This window comes from Anolis carolinensis, unplaced genomic scaffold, assembly GCF_035594765.1.
Source record: "Anolis carolinensis isolate JA03-04 unplaced genomic scaffold, rAnoCar3.1.pri scaffold_13, whole genome shotgun sequence".
In the NCBI taxonomy this organism is placed as follows: Eukaryota; Metazoa; Chordata; class Lepidosauria; order Squamata; family Dactyloidae; genus Anolis; species Anolis carolinensis.
The window spans coordinates 19,161,447-19,182,666 of record NW_026943824.1 but is presented as its reverse complement, the minus strand read 5'-3'; the positions used below and the strand labels follow the sequence as shown (position 1 = coordinate 19,182,666).

The following is a 21,220-nucleotide window of genomic DNA, read 5'->3' as shown; positions in this document are numbered from 1 at the left end:
AATACATCGTGATATTTTGGTACTAAATTCATAAATACAGTAATTACTACGTAGCTTTACTGCATACTGAACTACTTTTTCTGTCAAATTTGTTGTATAACATGATGTTTTGGTGCTTAATTTCTAAAATTATAACCTAATTTGGTGTTTAATAGGCTTCTCCTTAATCTCTCCTTTTTATCCTTTTATTTTTAATGTGCACCGTACACTTTGCTTATCCACTATTGCAACCTCATTGTTTTTAACCTGATGTTTTAATTCTGCGTTGTGTTTTTTAACTTATTGTGTATATTTTTTATTGGTTTTGTTTTTGTCCTGATGTTTTATATTTTATCATTGTTTGTATTTTGATTTTGCTGTAAGCCGCCCCGAGTCCCCTTCGGGGGAGATGGAGGCGGGATACAAATAAACTTTTTATTATTATTATTATTATTTATCCAACATATTCGCTTATCCAACGTTCTGCCGGCCCGTTTATGTTGGATAAGTGAGACTACTGTATATAGATTATTTCTGGTGTAGATAGATACAACAAGGTTGAGCTGTCAACGGGGAAGGTTGGCTCTATGAGGTTTTTTTTTTTAAATAATAATTTTTTATTGAAAGAAAAAAAATTGAATACATAAAAAGTGGGGGAACATTATGTGTTATAGGAAAGTAGGAAAAAAAAGAAGATAAAGTATGTGTAGAAAACAGAAAAAGAAGAGAAGAAAAAAAAACCCCGATATATATCTGTATATATACCTACGTATCCAAAAATGTGAAAAGGGGGGGAAAATTGTAAATATAGGGGGAACTTGTACTTCCATTCTTCATTCTTTACCGTAGTTCCAGACATTGTCTATCATTTTTTCCCATTTTCTACCCTTCTTCACCCCTACTCTGTGTTCTTTTCTATTGGGTCTTCCTTTCTTCTATATATATATACATACACACATAGATAGCTATATTTATAATTCTATTTCATTAAATTTTCATGTATTCTTTAAAAGGACTCCAGGCTGTGCTTCTAACCTTGTTTCCTGTGACTTTTTTCAGTGAAAACGTTAATTTATCCATATCCATGATATCCATTATTTTAATTAATACGTCCTCTTTTGTTGGCACTTCTTCTTGTTTCCATTTTTTAGCATAAACCATTCTTGCTGCGGCTCTATGAGTTTTCATTGTCCAACTCCATTCTGCCTGCAGGAAGGCACAATTAAGCCTTCCCAACAGATGGCCATTTTATTATTATTATTATTATTATTATTATTATTATTATTATTGTTTTGTCGAAGGCTTTCATGGCCGGAATCACTGGGTTGTTGTCCGTTTTCCGGGCTGTCTGGCCATGTTCCAGAAGTATTCTCTCCTGACGTTTCGCCCACATCTATAGCAGGTATCCTCAGAGATTGTGAGGATGCCTGCCATAGATGTGGGCGAAACGTCAGGAGAGAATGCTTCTGGAACATGGCCAGACAGCCCAGAAAACACACAACAACCCTATTATTATTATTATTATTATTATTACAGTAGAATCTCACTTATCCAATATAAACGGGCTGGCGGAATGTTGGATAAGCGAATATGTTGGATAATAAGGAGACATTAAGGAAAAGCCTATTAAACATCAAATTAGGTTATGATTTTACAAATTAAACATCAAAACATCATGTTATACAACAAATCTGACAGAAAAAGTAGTTCAATACGCAGTAATGCTATGTAGTAATTACTGTATTTACGAATTTAGCACCAAAATATCACGATATATTGAAAACATTGACTACAAAAATGCGTTGTATAATCCAGAATGTTGGATAAGTGAGACTCTACTGTATTATTATTATCATCGACACAATGACATAGTATGACATAGAAAACAAGATAGATATGCTGGATTTCGTATCATAAAATCACAAGTCAAACACTTCCCAAGCATTTAGGACTGTGTAATGTATTATTATTATTATTATTATTATTATTATTATTATCATTGACACAATGACATAGTATGACATAGAAAACAAGATAGATATGCTGGATTTCGTATCATAAAATCACAAGTCAAACACTTCCCAAGCATTTAGGACTGTGTAATGTATTATTATTAATATTATTATTATTATTATTATTATTATCATTGACACAATGACATAGTATGACATAGAAAACAAGATAGATATGCTTTATTTTGTATAATAAAATCACAAGTCGAACACTTCCCAAGCATTTTGGACTGTGTAATGTATTATTATTATTATTATTATTATTATTATTATTATTATCATTGACACAATGACATAGTATGACATAGAAAACTAGATAGATATGCTGGATTTTGTATCATAAAATCACAAGTCGAACACTTCCCAAGAATTTAGGACTGTGTGATATATTATTATTATTATTATTATTATCATTATTATTATCATTATTATGACACAGCAAACAAGATAGATATGCTGGATTTCATATCACAAAATCACAAGTCGAACACTTCCCAAGTGTCTAGGACTGTGATTATTATTATTATTATTATTATTATGACACAGTAAACAAGATAGATATGCTGGATTTCGTTTCACAAAATCACAAGTCGAACACTTCCCAAGTGTCTAGGACTGTGTGATGTATTTTCGGATGATACGTGCAGATCCCAGTCGGGTGGCCTTTTGCAGTTGGCAGATCGTGATTTTGTCAATGTCTGTTGTTTCCAAATGCCGGCTGAGATCTTTTGGCACGGCACCCAATGCGTGAAAATATATAATAATAATTATAATTATTATTATTATTATTATATATTCACTTTTCTATGTGTATAGGCAGCAAAACCTTCAAATGTGTGGATTACATAAGAACTGTATTTTCAATTCACTTCTGAAACGATAAATAAATAAATCTTACTGAAAATACACTTGATTTTTGCCATCCAAGTTAAGTTATGAATAATCATCATAAGAATGCAATAGTAAAGGCTGACGGGACTCAATCTCTTCCTGCTCCCTCCCTCTCCTTGTTTTTGGAAGGTCATCTCCTACAAAACACTCAAAAAGGAATACAAGCCTTTTGAAGCCAAACGCCGTCTTCTCGGCCGGTTCGCTCTCTTCCTGGCCGACGATCGCATCCGAAGGCTTCTGCCGTCGCACATCGGGAAGCACTTCTATAGGAGTAAAAAGTAGGCATTTTGTCAGAGTTTTGTTCCCCGTTCTTTCAAATTGTTTTTTTCTCAATTTATTTATTTACAGTATTTATATCCCGCCCTTCTCACTCAGGGCGGATTACAATGAACACATATATGGCAAACATTCAATGCCAACAGACAAACAACATACATTAGACAGACTCAGAGGCATTTTTTAAACATTTTTCCAGCTTCATGATTCCTGCCACAGGGGGAGCTGTTGCTTCACCGTCCAGTAGTGGCTGTACTTCCTCATTCCTTTCCTCGTGTTTTGCTGGCAGTTTTATGGTGTTGTAAATTAGCCTCCCGCATAAAGCGTCCCTAAATTTCCCTAATTGACAGGTGCAACTGTCTTTCGGGGCTGCACAGGTCAACAGCAAGCCGGGGCTATTAATGGTCAGAGGCTTAACCCGACCCGGGCTTCGAACTCATGACCTCTCGGTCAGTAGTGATTTATTGCAGCTGGTTACTAGCCAGCTGCGCCACAGCCCGGCCCCAATTCTCACGTTTCCCTTTAATTTCAGAGCTCCTCTGTCTGTGAACCTAAGATCAAAGAATCTGGCGAAGGAAATAAACAAGCACATCCAGGGAACTACTCTTCCTGTCACCAACAAAGGATGCTGCTAGTAAGTATTTCATACACAAATGGCGGGATATTGCTCCTGCTGTTTACTAGATTTATATTTCCTCTTTCTGAAAAGGCATTCAAGAGAGCAGATGATGCTGCATAGTGCTCAAGAAAAGAATTTATTACAAACTAGCTGTGCCCGGCCACGCGTTGTTGTGGCTTATGGGAATGCTTTGTTGTGAATAGCCTTGCAGCCTCAAAGACTGGCCGTTTTCTTCTTATGCGAATCTTTGTTTGGTGAGCTGGAATACAATGGAATAGGCTTGCTGCTTGGAAGGCTGGGCACTTGCGTTCAAGGGGAACGGTTTTTTGGGCTGCTAGAATTGCAATGAATAGCCTCACTACTTCAAAGCCTGGCTGCTTGCTACCTAGGGGCATCCTTCCTTGGGCAGGTTGAATGGGACGGAGTGGCCTGATGGCTTCCAAACCTGAGCGTTTTCCATCTAGTGGAAATCTTGGTTGGCCAGGTTGAACAGAACTGAATAGCCTTGCTGCTTGCAAGCCTGGCTGCTTTCTACCTTGTGGAATTCTTGGTTGGCCAGGTTGAATGGCAATAAATAATAGAAGGTATGGAATTCTATTACACCCTTGCTATTGATGACACTGAAATAATTAAATTCCTATATGTCATTCGTATCTATATATATAAAAGGGTAATGAAATTTCGGCCTAGGACAAAACAACAAAACTACACGTCCCAGAAACACTAAACTTGGCAGCACAACCCCTCATCCATGCCTCTACGTTCATACAACAAAAAGAAAAGAAAAATAAAGTCCTAATTAGAGGGAGAGGAAGAATTGTTTTTATCCTATTGCTGCCAGTTAGAAGGCTAAGCTCCGCCCACTTGGTCTCCTAGCAACCCACTCAGCCCAGGGGACAGGCAGAGTTAGGACTCACTTAGGCCTCTTCCACACTGCCTATAAAATACAGATTATCTGATCTGAACTGGATTATATGGCAGTGTAGACTCAAGGCCCTTCCACACAGCTATATAACCCATTTATAATGGACTTAATGTCAGGGGAAAACCTTGACCCTTGACCTTAACTACCACCAATTCCTCAATACTTTATTTCCCATATCACCAGACCTCGCCACAGCAACCTGTGGCCGGGCACAGCTAGTTTTTATATATAGAGATGGTAAGAGACAACATTAGTGAAGGGCATATTTCTGTCTGGCTGTTGGTGAGCTTGAGTCTTGCTGGCACTAACTCCTTTCTTAGCAGGCTTCTTGTCACTGTTTGAGACCCGACCGCTTGGAAATGGCAGAGTAGTCTTGGTAGAGCATTTAATTAACTTTATGTGTTGTCGAAGGCTTTCATGGCTGGAATCACTGGGTTGCTGTGAGCCCGGAAAACTCACAGCAACCCAGTGATTCTGGCCATGAAAGCCTTCAACAAGACAAAAAAGGAAAGCGTAATTAAGAGTTGCATAAAATTTGCAACAGTCTCACAAAAGAATGCATTGGAGTAATTCAGAAGGTATGGAATTCTATTATACCCTTGCTATTCATGATACTGAAATAATTAAATTCCTATATGTCATTCGTATATTATCATATTTGGGGCATGCAAACAAAGAATGGTGAAGTGTTTCAGCAGCAACCAAGTCACAAAATGTATGTTTTATGCATGTTCTACTGGTTCTTTTAATGCTGGTCGTGGACCGAAATGCAATTGTTCTGTTCTAAGTCACAAGAACAAACTCTTTTTGGAACATTCCACGTTTTTATATCTCCCGCCCAAAAGAGCTGATGATGTCAACACATTATTCCAGCTTGCAGTTGCCAAATCTCTCATCTGGGTGGGATTAATCCAAATGCGGAGATAGGCTGCCACGACTCCACGCTCGTATGGAATTAATGACGTGGTAGGGGAACAAGTTGTCTTTGCTGCAAGTGTCAGATTATGAAATTCCTCACAGCCTCAGGCCCTTTCCATGGCTGGGCTAGAATGTAAATCTATGATGTCCTAGCCAAGCATCAGGACTAGTTCACTAATAATAATAATAAATAATAATAAGATTATTTATATCCCGCCTTCATCTCCCCCGAAGGGGACTCGGGGCGGCTCACAGCAAAATCAGATACCAAACAATGATAAAATAAAATATGAAACATCAAAGAACAATAATAAAAACCAATAATAATATATACACAGCAGCCGAAAAAACACAACACGGTATTAAAACATCGAATTAAAAACAATGAGGTTGCAATAGCGGATAAGCAAGGTGCACATTATGAGTTACAAATTTTAAATAGATTAAGTGAAATAGATTCATTTAATTTCCTGGCTCTCTTTGTTTCTTTCAGTTCGGTGCGCATTGGTCACACTGGCATGGAAGCTGGGCAGATTTCGGAGAACGTTATTGCTGCTGCGAATGCGATTGCTGCTAAAGCACCCCAGGTAATCATGCGCTGACGTTAAAGCAAATCCTTGGCACATTTACTGCAAATATTCGTAAATAAGCCTATAATTTTTAAATGTACATACTATTTGTATTTTCATATATGTACAGTAGAGTCTCACTTATCCAAGCTAAACGGGCCGGCAGAAGCTTGGATAAGCGAATATCTTGGATAATAAGGAGGGATTAAGGAAAAGCCTATTAAACATCAAATTAGGTTATGATTTTACAAATTAAGCACCAAAACATCATGTTATACAACAAATTTGACAGAAAAAGTAATTCAATACGCAGTAATGTTATGTTGTAATTACTGTATTTACAAATTTAGCACCAAAATATCATGATATATTGAAAACATTGACTACAAAAATGGCTTGGATCAGGGGTCCTTAAACTTTTTAAGCCGAGGGCCGGTCCACAATCCTTCAGACTGTTGAGGGGCCGGAATATCATTTGAAAAAAAAATACAAACAAAATCTGATGCACACTGCACATGTCTTATTTGTAGTGCAAAAACAACAACAACAACAGCAACAACAACAAAAGAACAATACAATATTTAAAAATAAAAATAATTTTAACCAACATACATTTATCAGGATTTCAATGGGAAGTGTGCTCCTGCTTCTGGCCAATGAGATAGTCAAGTTAATTAGGGTTGTTGTTGTTGTTGTTGTTGTTGTTGTTGTGTGCCTTCAAGTCATTTCAGACTTTGGGCGAGCCTGTCAAAAATGTATTTATTTATTATTTATTTATTGACTGCATTTATTTACTACATTTGTATCACACCCTTTTCACCCCAAAGGGGACTCAGAGTGACTTACAAATTATATGTACATACAATATATTATATTATTAGCATAGAACAATATTAGCATTATATATTACTTTATTGAACTATACCACTATACTGTAATATTATTAGTAATATTATATGTAATATAGAATATATAATTAATATTATTATATGGTATTATTATTAGTGTTTTATTGTATTATAATATTATTATCAATATTATATGTATATACAATGTATTATATTATAAAACTGAGGGCGGGGGCCAGGTAAATGACCTCGGAGGGCCGCATCCGGCCCCCGGGCCTTAGTTTGGGGACCCCTGGCTTGGATAATCCAGAGGCTTGGATAAATGAGGCTTGGATAAGTGAGACTCTACTGTATATGAAAGAGTGATGGCATCAGGGCAGCGGACAAAACAACAAAACTACAGGCCCCCCCAACCTCGAAATTTGACAACACAACCCATCATTCACGGCTCTAGGTTGATACAACAAAAAAGAAAAGAAAAATAAAGTCCTAATTACAGGGAGAGGAATAATAGTTTTTATCCAATTGCTGCCAGTTTGAAGACTAAGCTCCACCCACTTGGTCTCCTAGCAACTCACTCAGCCCAGGGGACAAGCACAGTTAGGCCTCACTTAGGCCTCTTCCACAGATTATCAGATTTTAACTGGATTATATGGCAGTGTAGACTCAAGGCCCTTACAAACAGCTATATAACCCATTTAGAATCTTATATTATCTGCTTTGAACTGGATTATCTTGACTCCACACTGCCATATAATCCACTTCAGTGTGCATATTAAACATAAAGACAACCATACAACAGACATTCAATACGACCACTACCTCAACCATTTCTCACCAACACCACCAGACAACGCCACAGCAACGCGTGGCCGGGCACAGCTAGTTAAATATCAAATTAGGTTATGATTTTACAAATTAAGCACCAAAACGTCATGTTTAACAACAAATTTGACAGAAAAAGTAGTTCAAAAGCCGTTTGATGTGTCTGCATTGGTTCATGTGTCTTGTTCGTGTTCATTGCTGCAGATTTGGAGAAGTGTTAAAATTCTTCACCTCAAAACAGAGAAATCCGTTGCGCTTCCAGTCTTTACATCAGATTTGATTCAGAAAGAGACAGACACCGAAAGACAGGTAAGAGATTAAGTCAGTGCATAGTAGGTGCTTTCAGCTCAGTGGTTGCATTGGCGAGTTGTTCAAATACAATTACCTAGAACAGGGGTCCCCAAACTAAGGCCCGGGGGCCGGATGCGGCCCTCCGAGGTCATTTACCTGGCCCCCGCCCTCAGTTTTATAATATAATATATTGTATATACATATAATATTGATAATAATATTATAATGTAATACAATATAACTAATAATAATACCATATAATAATATTAATTATATATTCTATATTACATATAATATTACTAATAATATTACAGTATAGTGGTATAGTTCAATATAGTAATATATAATGCTAATATTGTGCTATGCTAATAATATAATATATTGTATGTACATATAATTTGTATGCCACTCTGAGTCCCCTTTGGGGTGAGAAGGGTGTGATACAAATGTAGTAAATAAATGCAGTAAATAAATAATAAATACATTTTAGACTTAGGCTCACCCAAAGTCTGAAATGACTTGAAGGCACACAACAACAACAACAACAACAACAACCCTAATTAACTTGACTATCTCATTGGCCAGAAGCAGGAGCACACTTCCCATTGAAATCCTGATAAATTTATGTTGGTTAAAATTGTTTTTATTTTTAAATATTGTATTGTTCTTTCATTGTTCTTGTTGTTGTTGTTGTTTTTGCACTACAAATAAGTCATACATCGGAATTTGTTTGTATTTTTTTTCAAATGATAATCCGGCCCCTTAACAGTCTGAAGGATTGTGGACCGGCCCTCGGCTTAAAAAGTTTGAGGACCCCTGACCTAGAATGTTCTACATTCTGATGTGTCACGTCTTCTCATTATATGTTCCACATACAATAGTCTCAGTTTAGTTATCTTGGGGCCCTTCCAGGTAGGCCCTATATCCCAGGATCTGATCCCAGGTTTTCTGCTTTAAACTGGGTTATATGAGTCCGCACTGCCAGATAATCTGGGATAAACAGAAAACAGATAAATCAGATCCTGGGATATAGGGCCTCTCTGGAAGGGCCCTTAGTTTCTAGGGAGATTTCCCCCTAGGATGTGTATATACTATATTAATATTATAATATATTGCATATACATATAATATTGATAATAATATTATGATGTAATACAATGTAATAATAATAATACACTATTATAATTGTATATTTATATTACATGTAATATTACTAATAATATTGCAATATAGTCATAGAGTACAATATAATAATATATAGTGCTTATATTGTGCTATACTAATCTATATATATATAAAAGAGTGATGGAATCAGGGCACCGGACAAAACAACAAAACTACAGGCCCCCCCAACCTCGAAATCTGACAACACAACCCATCATCCACTGCTCTAGGTTGATACAACAAAAAGAAAAGAAAAATAAGGTTCTAATTAGAGGGAGAGGAATAATTGCTTTTATCCAATTGCTGCCAGTTTGAAGGCTAAGCTCCGCTCACTTGGTCTCCTAGAAACCTACTCAGCCCAGGGGACAGGCACAGTTAGGCCTCAGGCCTCTTCCACAGATTATCAGATTTGAACTGGATTATATGGCAGTGTAGACTCAAGGCCCTTCCACACAGCTATATAACCCATTTAGAATCTTATATTATCTGCTTTGAACTGGATTATCTTGACTCCACACTGCCATATAATCCACTTCAGTGTGCATACTAAACATAAAGACTACCATACAACAGACATTCAATACCACCACTACCTCAACCATTTCTCACCAACACCACCAGATAATGCCACAGCAACGCGTGGCTGGGCACAGCTAGTCTATATATATAAAAGAGTGATGGAATCCTGGCGACCTACAAAACAACAAAACTAAACACCCCACAACCTCGAAAATTGACAGCACAACCCCTCATCCACGCCTCTAGGTTGATACAACAAAAAGAAAAATAAAGTCCTAATTAGAGGGAGAGGAATAATTGTTTTTATCCAATTGCTGCCAGTTAGAAGGCTAAACTCTGCCCACTTGGTCTCCTAGCAACCCACTCAGCCCAGGGGACAGGCAAAGTTAGGCCTCACTTAGGCCTCTTCCACACTGCCTATAAAATACAGACACCACCAGACGCCACAGCAACGCGTGGCCGGGCACAGCTAGTAATAATATATATTACTTATATTGTGCTATACTAATAATATAATATATTGTATGTATATATAACTTGTAAGCTGTCATGATTCCCCTTCGGGGTGAGAAGGGCAGGATATAAATGTTACTAAGAAATAAATAAATTGATTATTTATTTTTTAGCAATCCTCTCCAGCATCACATTTCAAATAAGTTGATTTTCTTCCCATCAGCTATCTTCATCATTCAGCTTTCATAGCCATGCATAGAAATGGCAAATATGTTTACTTGGGTTATCGTAGTTTTAGTATTCAATTTATTTATTTCATGTCAAAAGCATTGCATAAATAAATAAGTTTAAAACTGGAACATGGCCACACAGCCCGGAAAACACACAACAACCAAGTTTAAAACTGATTACAAACAGCTAAATATTTTTAGACCAAAAACAAGCAGCAGCAACCACATTGTCTGCAGCTTCAAATAGTTCTTCCTCTGATCGCTGAGTTGCTGAACTTGTTGACCGAAAGGTTGGCAGTTCGAATCCGGGGAGTGGAGTGAGCTCCCACTGTTTGCCCCAGCTTCTGCCAACCTAGCAGATGTGAGTAGATCAATAGGTACCGCTGTGGTGGGTAGGTAACGGCACTCCATGCAGTCATGCCTATGGCCACATGACCTTGGAGGCGTCTACGGACAACTCCGGCTCTTTGGCCTAGAAATAGAGATGAACATCAACCCCCAGAGTCGGACACGACTAGACTCAATATCAGGGGAAAACCTTTACCTTTACCTACTATATTAACACATGCCAAACATTATTACAATTGATATTATTACTGTTGTATAAACCTTTGTTTTAACTTGTTTTATCATCTTCTTGTGTTTTAAACTGTGTGTATTGTTAATGTATTTGCGCTGTTACTTTTGTAACATTGTGAGCCGCCCCGAGTCCCCACGGGGAGATGGTGGCGGGGTATAAATAAAGTTTTATTATTATTATTATTATTATTATTATTATTATTATTATTATTATGACTGTTAGTCTTATGCTTGCACTGTCTTTTTACATAATTACGTTCTTTGTAAATCAGTGACCTTTTCATTGACTTCAGTGTTTTCAATATGTTTTTAAGCGTCCTTTGGCACAGAGAAAAAAAGAAAAGAATAAAACTAAAAACATTGCAAACGGAGACAGCACAACAAATAGCTCTGATGTTAGAAATCCAGTCCTGAAAACAGCAGACACCTCTATCATGGTTGAATCAGAGGAAGATGATGGAGACATTCCACAACTGGTTCCAATTGAAGCTTCTCCCATTGCGAAAAGGGAAAAGGTAATTACTTTCTATCCTAAGCTTGAAGTACAGTATCTTGAACATTCAGAACATCACATCGTGAATTACTTGCAGGCCTCTTGCATTGTATCGATTTTAAGCCCAACCATTTACAAAACTGGGGAAACTCCAATAATTTTAGTCAAATTTTAAGAGTTTTTAATGATTTAATATGTTGTAAATGTGTGGAATGTATTATGTCATGTTTATTTAAGGTTTTTGTAATTTTTATTGAGTTTGTTTTTGCTTTGTTATATGTTATCCTCGGTGTGGAATGTAAAGGTGAATAATGCATGCAGATCCGAGTAGGGTAGCCTTTTGCAGCTGACAGATGGTGATTTTGTCAGTTCTGATTGTTTTTAAGTACTGCCCAAGGTTTTCAGGGACTGCACCCAGTGTGCCGATCACCACTGGGACCACCTTGACTGTCTTATACCATAGTCTTTGCAGTTCGATCTTTAAATCCTCGTACTGTGTAAGGTTTTCCAGTTGCTTCTCATTGCCTGGGATTGCAACATCGATAATCCATATTTTGTTTTTTAACACAAACGTGAGGTCAGGAGTATTGTGTATATTATTATTATTGTTATTATTATTGACACAACAACATTATATGACACAGCAAACAAGATAGATATACTGGATTTCGTATCACAAAATCACAAGTCGAACACTTCCCAAGTGTCTAGGACTGTGTGATGTATTTTCGGATGATGTGCGCAGATCCCAGCAGGGTGGCCTTTTGCAGTTAGCAGATCGTAATTTTGTCAATGTCTATTGTTTCCAAATGCCGGCTGAGATCTTTTGGCACGGCACCCAGTGTGCCGATCACCACCAGGTGTATATTATTATTATTATTATTATTATTATTATTATTATTATTATTATTATTATTATTAGTCCAAAATATCTGGAAGCAACCACCTCCTGGTGGACAATTTTCACTAGTTCAGGTTATGACAAGTTTAGTGTACACTGTATGGGAGTTTCCAAGGTGGCTACCAATGGGAAACTCCATGGGAGTCGTCATTCAAATTTTTTCCAAGTTTTGTATTGAACCAACATTGGTGTTGACACCACTGCTGGTTCCCGTGTGTTCTGATTTGTTGTCTCTTGAATTATGTTTTGATTCCTACACTTTCTCCCTTTATTGTAGGTAGTGGAGCCTAGTCCTGCTCCAGGAAGAAAGTGTAAGCCAAGCAGAAAGGGATCAACGGCTCTCCAGGGCAAGAGGAAGACATCAGGAACACCCACAGCACAGCTGGAAACATCTGGAGATGAATCAGTCTCACAGATGCCAAAGCGTCTCAGACCATCCAAGAAGTCTAAGACTCCAAACCAAAAAGTTTCGGAAAAGAAGCAGGCGACCCCGCCGCAGAAACCGGCAGCAAAATCTTCTCAGGCCCTTAAATTGAAGAAAGTCAAGAAGTCTTCCAAGAAAGCTCCCAAAGCCCCCGCACAAGAACTCAGGAAAGGGAAAAGGCTACAGTCGTCATAAACAACAGTGGAGAAGAGTATAGTTAGTTACTACTTAAACATAAAAGCAATTGGAGGCTTGGCAGAGAAAACACTTCCACTTGAATGTTGACTTTCTGCAGCCACATTTTCTTAACAACTATAATGGCTTCTATGAATTGGTAAAACAGCTGACATGCTAACCTGTTTGAATCTTAACCTGTAAAGTCAAACTTTTTTTCTGACTTATAGATTGTACCGTCTTCTCTATCTGTAGTTTGCCTGTGTTTAAGATGGATTCACTTATCCATCGGTGACGTAATACAATATAGAAACAACAAAGGATAGCTACTCAACCAACAGAGGTATGCAATAAAATTATTTTCCCAAGTTAACAGATTTGGTGTGTTTCTGAAAACTCAGATCAGCTGGTAGATATTGGTGAAACCGATGAAATAACTAATAATAATAATAATAATAATAATAATAATAATAATACTTTATTTATACCCTGCCACCATCTCCCCAACGGGGACTCGGGGTGGCTTACATGGGGCCATGCCCAAAACCATACAATATGACAAAATATAAAACAACATATCATAACACAATTTAACAATACAATAAATAATAACATACATTACAAGCCAAAATTCAGAAAAGCAATAAAAACCAGGGCAGGCCACATGAACACTAAGGGGAAATTTGTTGTCAAAATCTTTCATGGCCAGTATCATTGGGTTGCTGCGAGTTTTCTAGGCTGTCTGGCCATGTTCCAGAAGCATTCTCTCCTGACATTTCGCCTGCATCCATGGCAGGCATCCTCAGAGGTTGTGAGGTCTGTTGGAAACTAAACAAGTGGGGTTTATACATCTGTGGAAGGTCCAGGGTGGGAGAAAATTAAAATCAGCACCTGGAATTTCTTCTATAGTAGTAGTAGTAGTAGTAGTAATAATAATAATAATAATAATAATACAGTAGAGTCTCACTTATCTAACATTCTGTATTATCCAATGCAGTTTGTCTTTTAGTAGTCAATGTTTTTGTAGTCAATGTTTTCAATACATTGCGATGTTTTGGTGCTAAATTTGTAAATACAGTAATTACTACATAACGTATTGAACTGCGTTTTCTGTTGATTTGTTGTAAAACATGATGTTGTGGTGCTTAATTTGAAAAATCATAACATAATTTGATGTTTAATCGGCTTTTCCTTAATCCCTCCTTATTCTCCGTTTTTGCTTATCCAACATTCTGCCGGCCCGTTTATGTTGGATAAGCGAGTCTCTACTGTAATAATAATAATAACTTTATTTTTATACCCTGTTTCCATCTCCCCGAAGAGACTTGGGGTAGCTAACATGGGGCCAGGCCCAGGTAATTACAATAGAGCAAAATAAAATACATACATAACACATCATCATCAAGAAGTAAAATTAAATTAAGATAAAAACACAATTGGGTAAAGGTAAAGGTTTTATTGCTGTGTTTTATCATGTGTTTTATAATGACTGTGATTTTATTTTATGCCTTTTAATTTTAAATGCGTAATGAACTACTTTATCTGTCAAATTTGTTGTATAAGATGATGTTTTGGTGCTTAATTTGTAAAATCATAACCTATTTTGATGTTTAATAGGCTTTTCCTTAATCTCTCCTTATTATCCAACATATTCGCTTATCCAACGTTCTGCCGGCCCGTTTATGTTGGATAAGTGAGACTCTACTGTATTTAGCAATTCAGCAAAACCTCTACTAGCTCTTATTTTCTGGGGATGTCTTATTTTAGGGGAAACAGGGTACGTTCACTTCTCTTCACTTTATTTCTTAATTAGTCTCTCTCCACCAGAGTGCTCCGAGCGACTTACAATTTAAAATATCATTCCACAATATAAAAACATTCAACCTAAAAACATTCAACAGTGACTATTTGGCAAATTAGATCTGATTTACTTAAATGCACAACCAAACAGCCAAGTCTTGAGCGCTTTTACAAAAGGTCTCAACTCCGACATTGCTCTAGCATTAGCATTAAATGCTCTTGCCTTGCTGCTTCCTGCCTGGGGGAATCCTTTGTTGGGAGGTGCTTGTTTCATGTCTGGAATTCTCCTGTCTTTTGATTGCACTTTATGGTTTGTCCATTATTATTATTATTGTTACTAGCTGTGCCCGTTGTCTGGTGGTGTTGGTGAGAAATTGTTGAGGTAGTGGTGGTTGTATGGTTGTATGGTTGTCTTTATGTTTAGTATGCACACTGAAGTGGATTATATGGCAGTGTGGAGTCAAGATAATCCAGTTCAAAGCAGATAATATAAGATTATAAATGGGTTATATAGCTGTGTGGAAGGACCTTGAGTCTACACTACCATATAATCCAGTTCAAATCAGATAATCTGTATTTTATAGGCAGTGTGGAAGAGGCCTAAGTGAGGCCTAACTCTGCCTGTCCCCTGGGCTGAGTAGGTTGCTAGGAGACCAAGTGGGCAGAGCTTAGCCTTCTAACTGGCAGCAATTGGATAAAAACTATGATTCCTTTCCCTGTAATTAGGACTTTATTTTTCTTTTCTTTTTGTTGTATCAACCTAGAGGCGTGGATGATGGGTTGTGTTGTCAAATTTCGAGGTTGGGGGGCCTGTAGTTTTGTTGTTTTGTGGGTCGCCATGATGCCATCACTCTTTTATATATATAGATTATTATTGCTTCCCTAGCAAACTGCCTTTCTGAAATGTGGCCTTTAGGCAGAGAGTGCTCCATCTCAGGAGTTGAAATCTCTTGCTGACTGTCCGGCAAGCCCAGAATCCCCAGCAACATCAGGCTGGACTACAAGGCCCGGAATCCCCACTTACCTCAGGGGCAGGCTGAACTTCAACGGACGTCTTCCACCCCGACTGGCATCATGGAGTCCGCCGCGATGGGCCGTTGCCGCGGGGCCTTCTGGATGGCGCTGCTGTTCGACATGGCGGGCCTGTCGCTGCTGCTGATGGGCGCCCTGTCGGACGTCTTCTTTGCGGACCTGCTCATCTACAGCGGGGGCGTGGGCCTGCTCTTCAGCCTCCTCTGGTGGGTCTTCTGGTACGTGGGCAACTTGGAGGTCCCGCCCGACGAGCTGCCCGAGGACGAGGCCCTCGGAGAAGAGGCCGCCTCCGCCGTGGCCGTGGAGGCCGAGGAGAATGGCCGGGCCTGGCGGGTCCGCTCCATGGTCCGCTCCTTCCGCCGGCGCCTCTCGGGCTCCTTCAGCCCTTGCTCCGTCCGCTTCGAGAAGAAGTCCGACTCCGACTCCTCCGGCGGGGAGACCGGGACCAGTAGCTCGCCGTCGCAGAAGATTTGAGGCAGAAGATTCACCACCACGACAAGAGGCAACTTGGGTCCTCCAGCCAAGTGTTTTGGACTCCAACTCCCACCATTCCTCGCAGCCTCAGGCCCCTTCCTTTTCCCCCTCAGCCGCTTAAGCGGCTGAGGGGGAAAAGGAAAGGGCCTGAGGCTGCGAGGAATGGTGGGAGTTGGAGTCCAAAACACCCGCAGGGCCCTAAGTTGAGGTAGACATCATCCACATCTTTCTGGAGGAAGATTCGGCGAACATGTCGGCCTAGGAAAAGGCCCGCCGCCATTATAATCACCTCAGACATGGTGGGATTTCGGCCTAGGAAAAAACTCGCCGCCATTATAATCGCCTCAGACATGGTGGGATTTCAGCCTAGGAAAAAACTCGCCACCATTATAATCACCTCAGACATGGTGGGATTTCAGCCTAGGAAAAAACTCGCCGCCATTATAATCACCTCAGACATGGTGGGATTTCGGCCTACTAGGAAAAGGCCCGCCGCCATTATAATCACCTCAGACATGGTGGGATTTCAGCCTAGGAAAAAACTCGCCACCATTATAATCACCTCAGACATGGTGGGATTTCAGCCTAGGAAAAAACTCGCCGCCATTATAATCACCTCAGACATGGTGGGATTTCGGCCTACTAGGAAAAGGCCCGCCGCCATTATAATCACCTCAGACATGGTGGGATTTCGGCCTAGGAAAAAACTCGCTGCCATTATAATCACCTCAGACATGGTGGGATTTCGGCCTACTAGGAAAAGGCCCGCCGCCATTATAATCACCTCAGACATGGTGGGATTTCAGCCTAGGAAAAAACTCGCCGCCATTATAATCACCTCAGACATGGTGGGATTTCGGCCTACTAGGAAAAGGCCCGCCGCCATTATAATCACCTCAGACATGGTGGGATTTCGGCCTAGGAAAAAACTCGCTGCCATTATAATTTCTTCAGTGTTTGGATTTCGGCCTAGGAAAAGGCTGGCTGCCATTACCTCAGACGTGGTGGGATTTCGGCCTAGGAAAAGGCCCGCTGCCATTATCGTCCCCTCAAGGGATAATAACAGTGGTGGGATTCAGCCTAGGAAAATTATAATTCTGCCGTTATAATTCCCTCAAACATGGTGGGATTTCGGCCTAGGAAAAGGCCCGCCGCCATTATTATCCCCTCAAGGGATGATAATGGTGGTGGTGGGATTTCGGCCTAGGAAAAGGCCCGCCGCCGTTATAATCACCTCAGACATGGTGGGATTTCGGCCTAGGAAAAAGCTCGCCACCATTTTAATCACCTCAGACATGGTGGGATTTTGGCCTAGGAAAAGGCCCACCGCCATTATCATACCCTCAGGGGATAATAATGACAGTGGAGGGATTTCGGCCTAGGAAAAGGCCAGCTTCCATTATAATTCCTTCAGATAATGGTGGGATTTTGGCTTAGGAAAAGGCCCGCCGCCATTACTATCCCCTCAAGGGATGATAATAGTGGTGGTGCGATTTCGGCCTAGGAAAAATCTCACCGCCATTATAATCCCCTCAGACAGTGGTGGGATTTTGGCTTAGGAAAAGGCCCGCCGCCATTATCTTCCCCTCAAGGGATAATAACAGTGGTGGGATTTGGCCTAGGAAAATTATAATTCCGCCATTATAATTTCCTCAGACATGGTGGAATTGCAGCCTAGAAAAAGGCCCGTCGCCATTATCATCCCCTCAAGGGATAATTATGGTGGTGGTGAGATTTCGGCCTAGGAAAAGGCTAGCTTCCATTATAATTCCTTCAGATAATGGTGGGATTTTGGCTTAGGAAAAGGCCCGTCGCCATTATCATCCCCTCAAGGGATAATTATGGTGGTGGTGAGATTTCGGCCTAGGAAAAGGCTAGCTTCCATTATAATTCCTTCAGATAATGGTGGGATTTTGGCTTAGGAAAAGGCCCGCCGCCATTATCATCCCCTCAAGGGATAATTATGGTGGTGGTGAGATTTCGGCCTAGGAAAAGGCTGGCTGCCATTATAATCACCTCAGATAGTGTTAGGATTTTGGCCTAGGAAAAAGCTTGCCGCCATTATCATCCTCTCAAGGGATAATAATGACCGTGGTGAGATTTCGGCGTAGAAAAAGGCTAGCTTCCATCATAATTCCCTCAGACAATGGTGGGATTTCGGCCTAGGAAAAGGCCCACCGCCATTATCATCCCAAGGAGGGAAATAATGGCCACGGTGGGATTTTTAACTACCCACAAACTACCATCTAGGCCCCATATATTTCCCGTGTTTCCTACGCTTTGAATTGCGCCCTCAAGTCAGTCACCGTTTTGGAGTTTGTATATTGAAACCCTTGTCTTCTAGACCAGGTGGTTTGGAACAAATTAGGGTGGAAAAAGCAGCCAAAATCCACCCATTTGTTAATTCAAATAAAGAGGCCTCTGCCTTCCGTCCCGGCGAAATGTTCCCATGTCCGTCTTATCTAAATGCAGACATTTTGAAACAACTCAGATACGAGACGGGACCAGTTCTGCCCTTCTTGCTCCAAGACCAACTCCAGATAATTATTATTTTATCTATGTATGTATTTATTATTTATTGGTTTCCTTTTTGCATTAGCTTAAAGTTGGTACATTCAAGAGAAATTAATATGAACTTCGTTTTCGTCATCGGAAACTGGGACATTTCTGCAAAACGAAAGCTTTCCTTGCTGAAAAACCATAGACTATGGAGCCATGTCCCCTAACAAATATTTTAAATATATGCTAGAATATATATATATATATATATATATATATATATATATATATATATATATATATATATGGAATATATGTAAATATATAACAAACTTTTCAATATATGCTGGGAAGAAATCCACTGCCTTTGTCTTAAGTGACATAAGACTTCTATTTGGTTGTTTAAATTAAAATGGTTAAAATTAGCTTTGGATCCTGGATATTTATTTATTTATTTATTGTGCCATAAGTGAATTGAGAATAAAGTTATAATGTACAGTAGGGTCTCACTTATCCAACATAAACGGGCTGGCAGAATGTTGGATAAGCGAAAATGTTGGATAATAAGGAGGGCTAAAGGAAAAGCCTATTAAATGTCAAATTAAGTTACGATTTTACAAATTAAACACCAAAACAGCATGTTTTACAACAAATGGACAGAAAACGCAGTTCAATACATGGTAATGTTATGTAGTAATTACTGTATTTACAAATGTAGCACCAAAACATTGCAATGTACTGAAAACATTGACTACAAAACCATTGACTACTAAAAGGCAGACTGCATTGGATAATACAGAACGTTGGATAAGATGTCGGGTAGTGCAATACCAGCTAAACAGTGTAATTTCGCCAGTGGTGTGGGGCGTAGACATGTTTTCTTGCCACAGCCTTATTCTCCATCTTCATCGCTATGATACTTCATCTTGTTGATGGAAAGCTTCCCACTGGAGTGGAAATCATCTATTTAACCTCAGCAGACTGAAAACCAAAACCAAGGTCACCACAACATCTGTTATAGAACTCCAATATGCCAATGATAACGTAGTAGGAAACCGACGAAACCATGGATCATCTCCTCAGCTGCTGTAAGAAAATCGCACAGACAGACTACAAACAGAGGCACAACTATGTGGCCCAAAGGATTCATTGGAACTTATGCCTCAAGTACCACCTCCCAGCAGCAAAGAACGGGTGGGATCACAAACCTGCAAAAGTCTTGGAAAATGAGCACGCAAAGATACTGTGGGACTTCTGAATCCAGACTGACAAAGTTCTGGGACACAACACACCAGACATCACAGTTGTGGAGAAGAAAAAGGTTTGGATCATTGACGTTGCCATCCCAGGTGACGAAAAACAACAGGAAAAACTCAGCCGCTCTCAGGACCTCAAGATTGAACTTCAAAGACTGGCAGAAACCAGTGCAGGTGGTCCCGGTGGTGATGGGCACACTGAGTGCCGTGCCAAAAGATCTCAGCTGGCATTTGGAAACAATTAGACATTGACAAAATCATGATCTGCCAACTGCAAAAGGCCACCCTACTAGGATCTGCAGCATCATCCGAAAACACATCACACAGTCCTAGACACTTGGGAAGTGTTCAACTTGTGATTTTGTGATATGAAATCCAGCATATCTCTCTTGTTTGCTGTGTTATAATAATAATAATAATAATAATAATAATAATAATAATAATAATAATAATAATAATACATCACACAGTCCTAGACACTTGGGAAGTGTTCGACTTGTGATTTTGTGATATGAATTCCAGCATATCTCTCTTGTTTGCTGTGTCATAATAAAATAATAATAATAATAATAATAATAATAATAATAATAATAATAATACATCACACAGTCCTAGTCACTTGGGAAGTGTTCGACTTGTGATTTTGTGATATGAAATCCAGCATATCTATCTTGTTTGCTGTGTAATAATAATAATAATAATAATAATAATAATAATAATACATCACACAGTCCTAGACACTTGGGAAGCGTTCAAATTGTGATTTTGTGAAACGAAATCCAGCATATCAATATTGTTTGCTGTGTAATAATAATAATAATAATAATAATAATAATAATAATAATAATACATCACACAGTCCTGGACACTTGGGAAGTGTTCGACTTGTGATTTTGTGATACGAAATCCAGCATATCTATCTTGTATTCTGTGTCATAATAAAATAATAATAATAATACTTTTATTTCTTACACCTGAAGGACTGCACAGATTTCACAGATCCAGTTTGCAGAGATGATGGGGAAGTTCCCCGCCCGGCCGCAGGGGGCGCTAGTCCGCTCTCCTCCGG

General features: G+C 39.2%; 1 protein-coding gene across 1 annotated transcript in view; it reads left to right on the top strand.

Moving 5' to 3' along the window:
* rsl1d1 (ribosomal L1 domain containing 1) overlaps positions 1-13,463 on the top strand; it is a 20,403-nt gene extending 6,940 nt beyond the window's left edge. Inside the window, exons 4-9 of the mRNA XM_062964581.1 lie at positions 3,012-3,160; positions 3,691-3,792; positions 6,114-6,207; positions 8,067-8,171; positions 11,413-11,613; positions 12,770-13,463. Coding sequence (XP_062820651.1) covers positions 3,012-3,160; positions 3,691-3,792; positions 6,114-6,207; positions 8,067-8,171; positions 11,413-11,613; positions 12,770-13,111 — 993 coding nt within the window. The 3' untranslated portion in view covers positions 13,112-13,463. The remainder of the gene's footprint in view (positions 1-3,011; positions 3,161-3,690; positions 3,793-6,113; positions 6,208-8,066; positions 8,172-11,412; positions 11,614-12,769) is intronic.
* Positions 13,464-21,220: the final 7,757 nt, after the last annotated feature.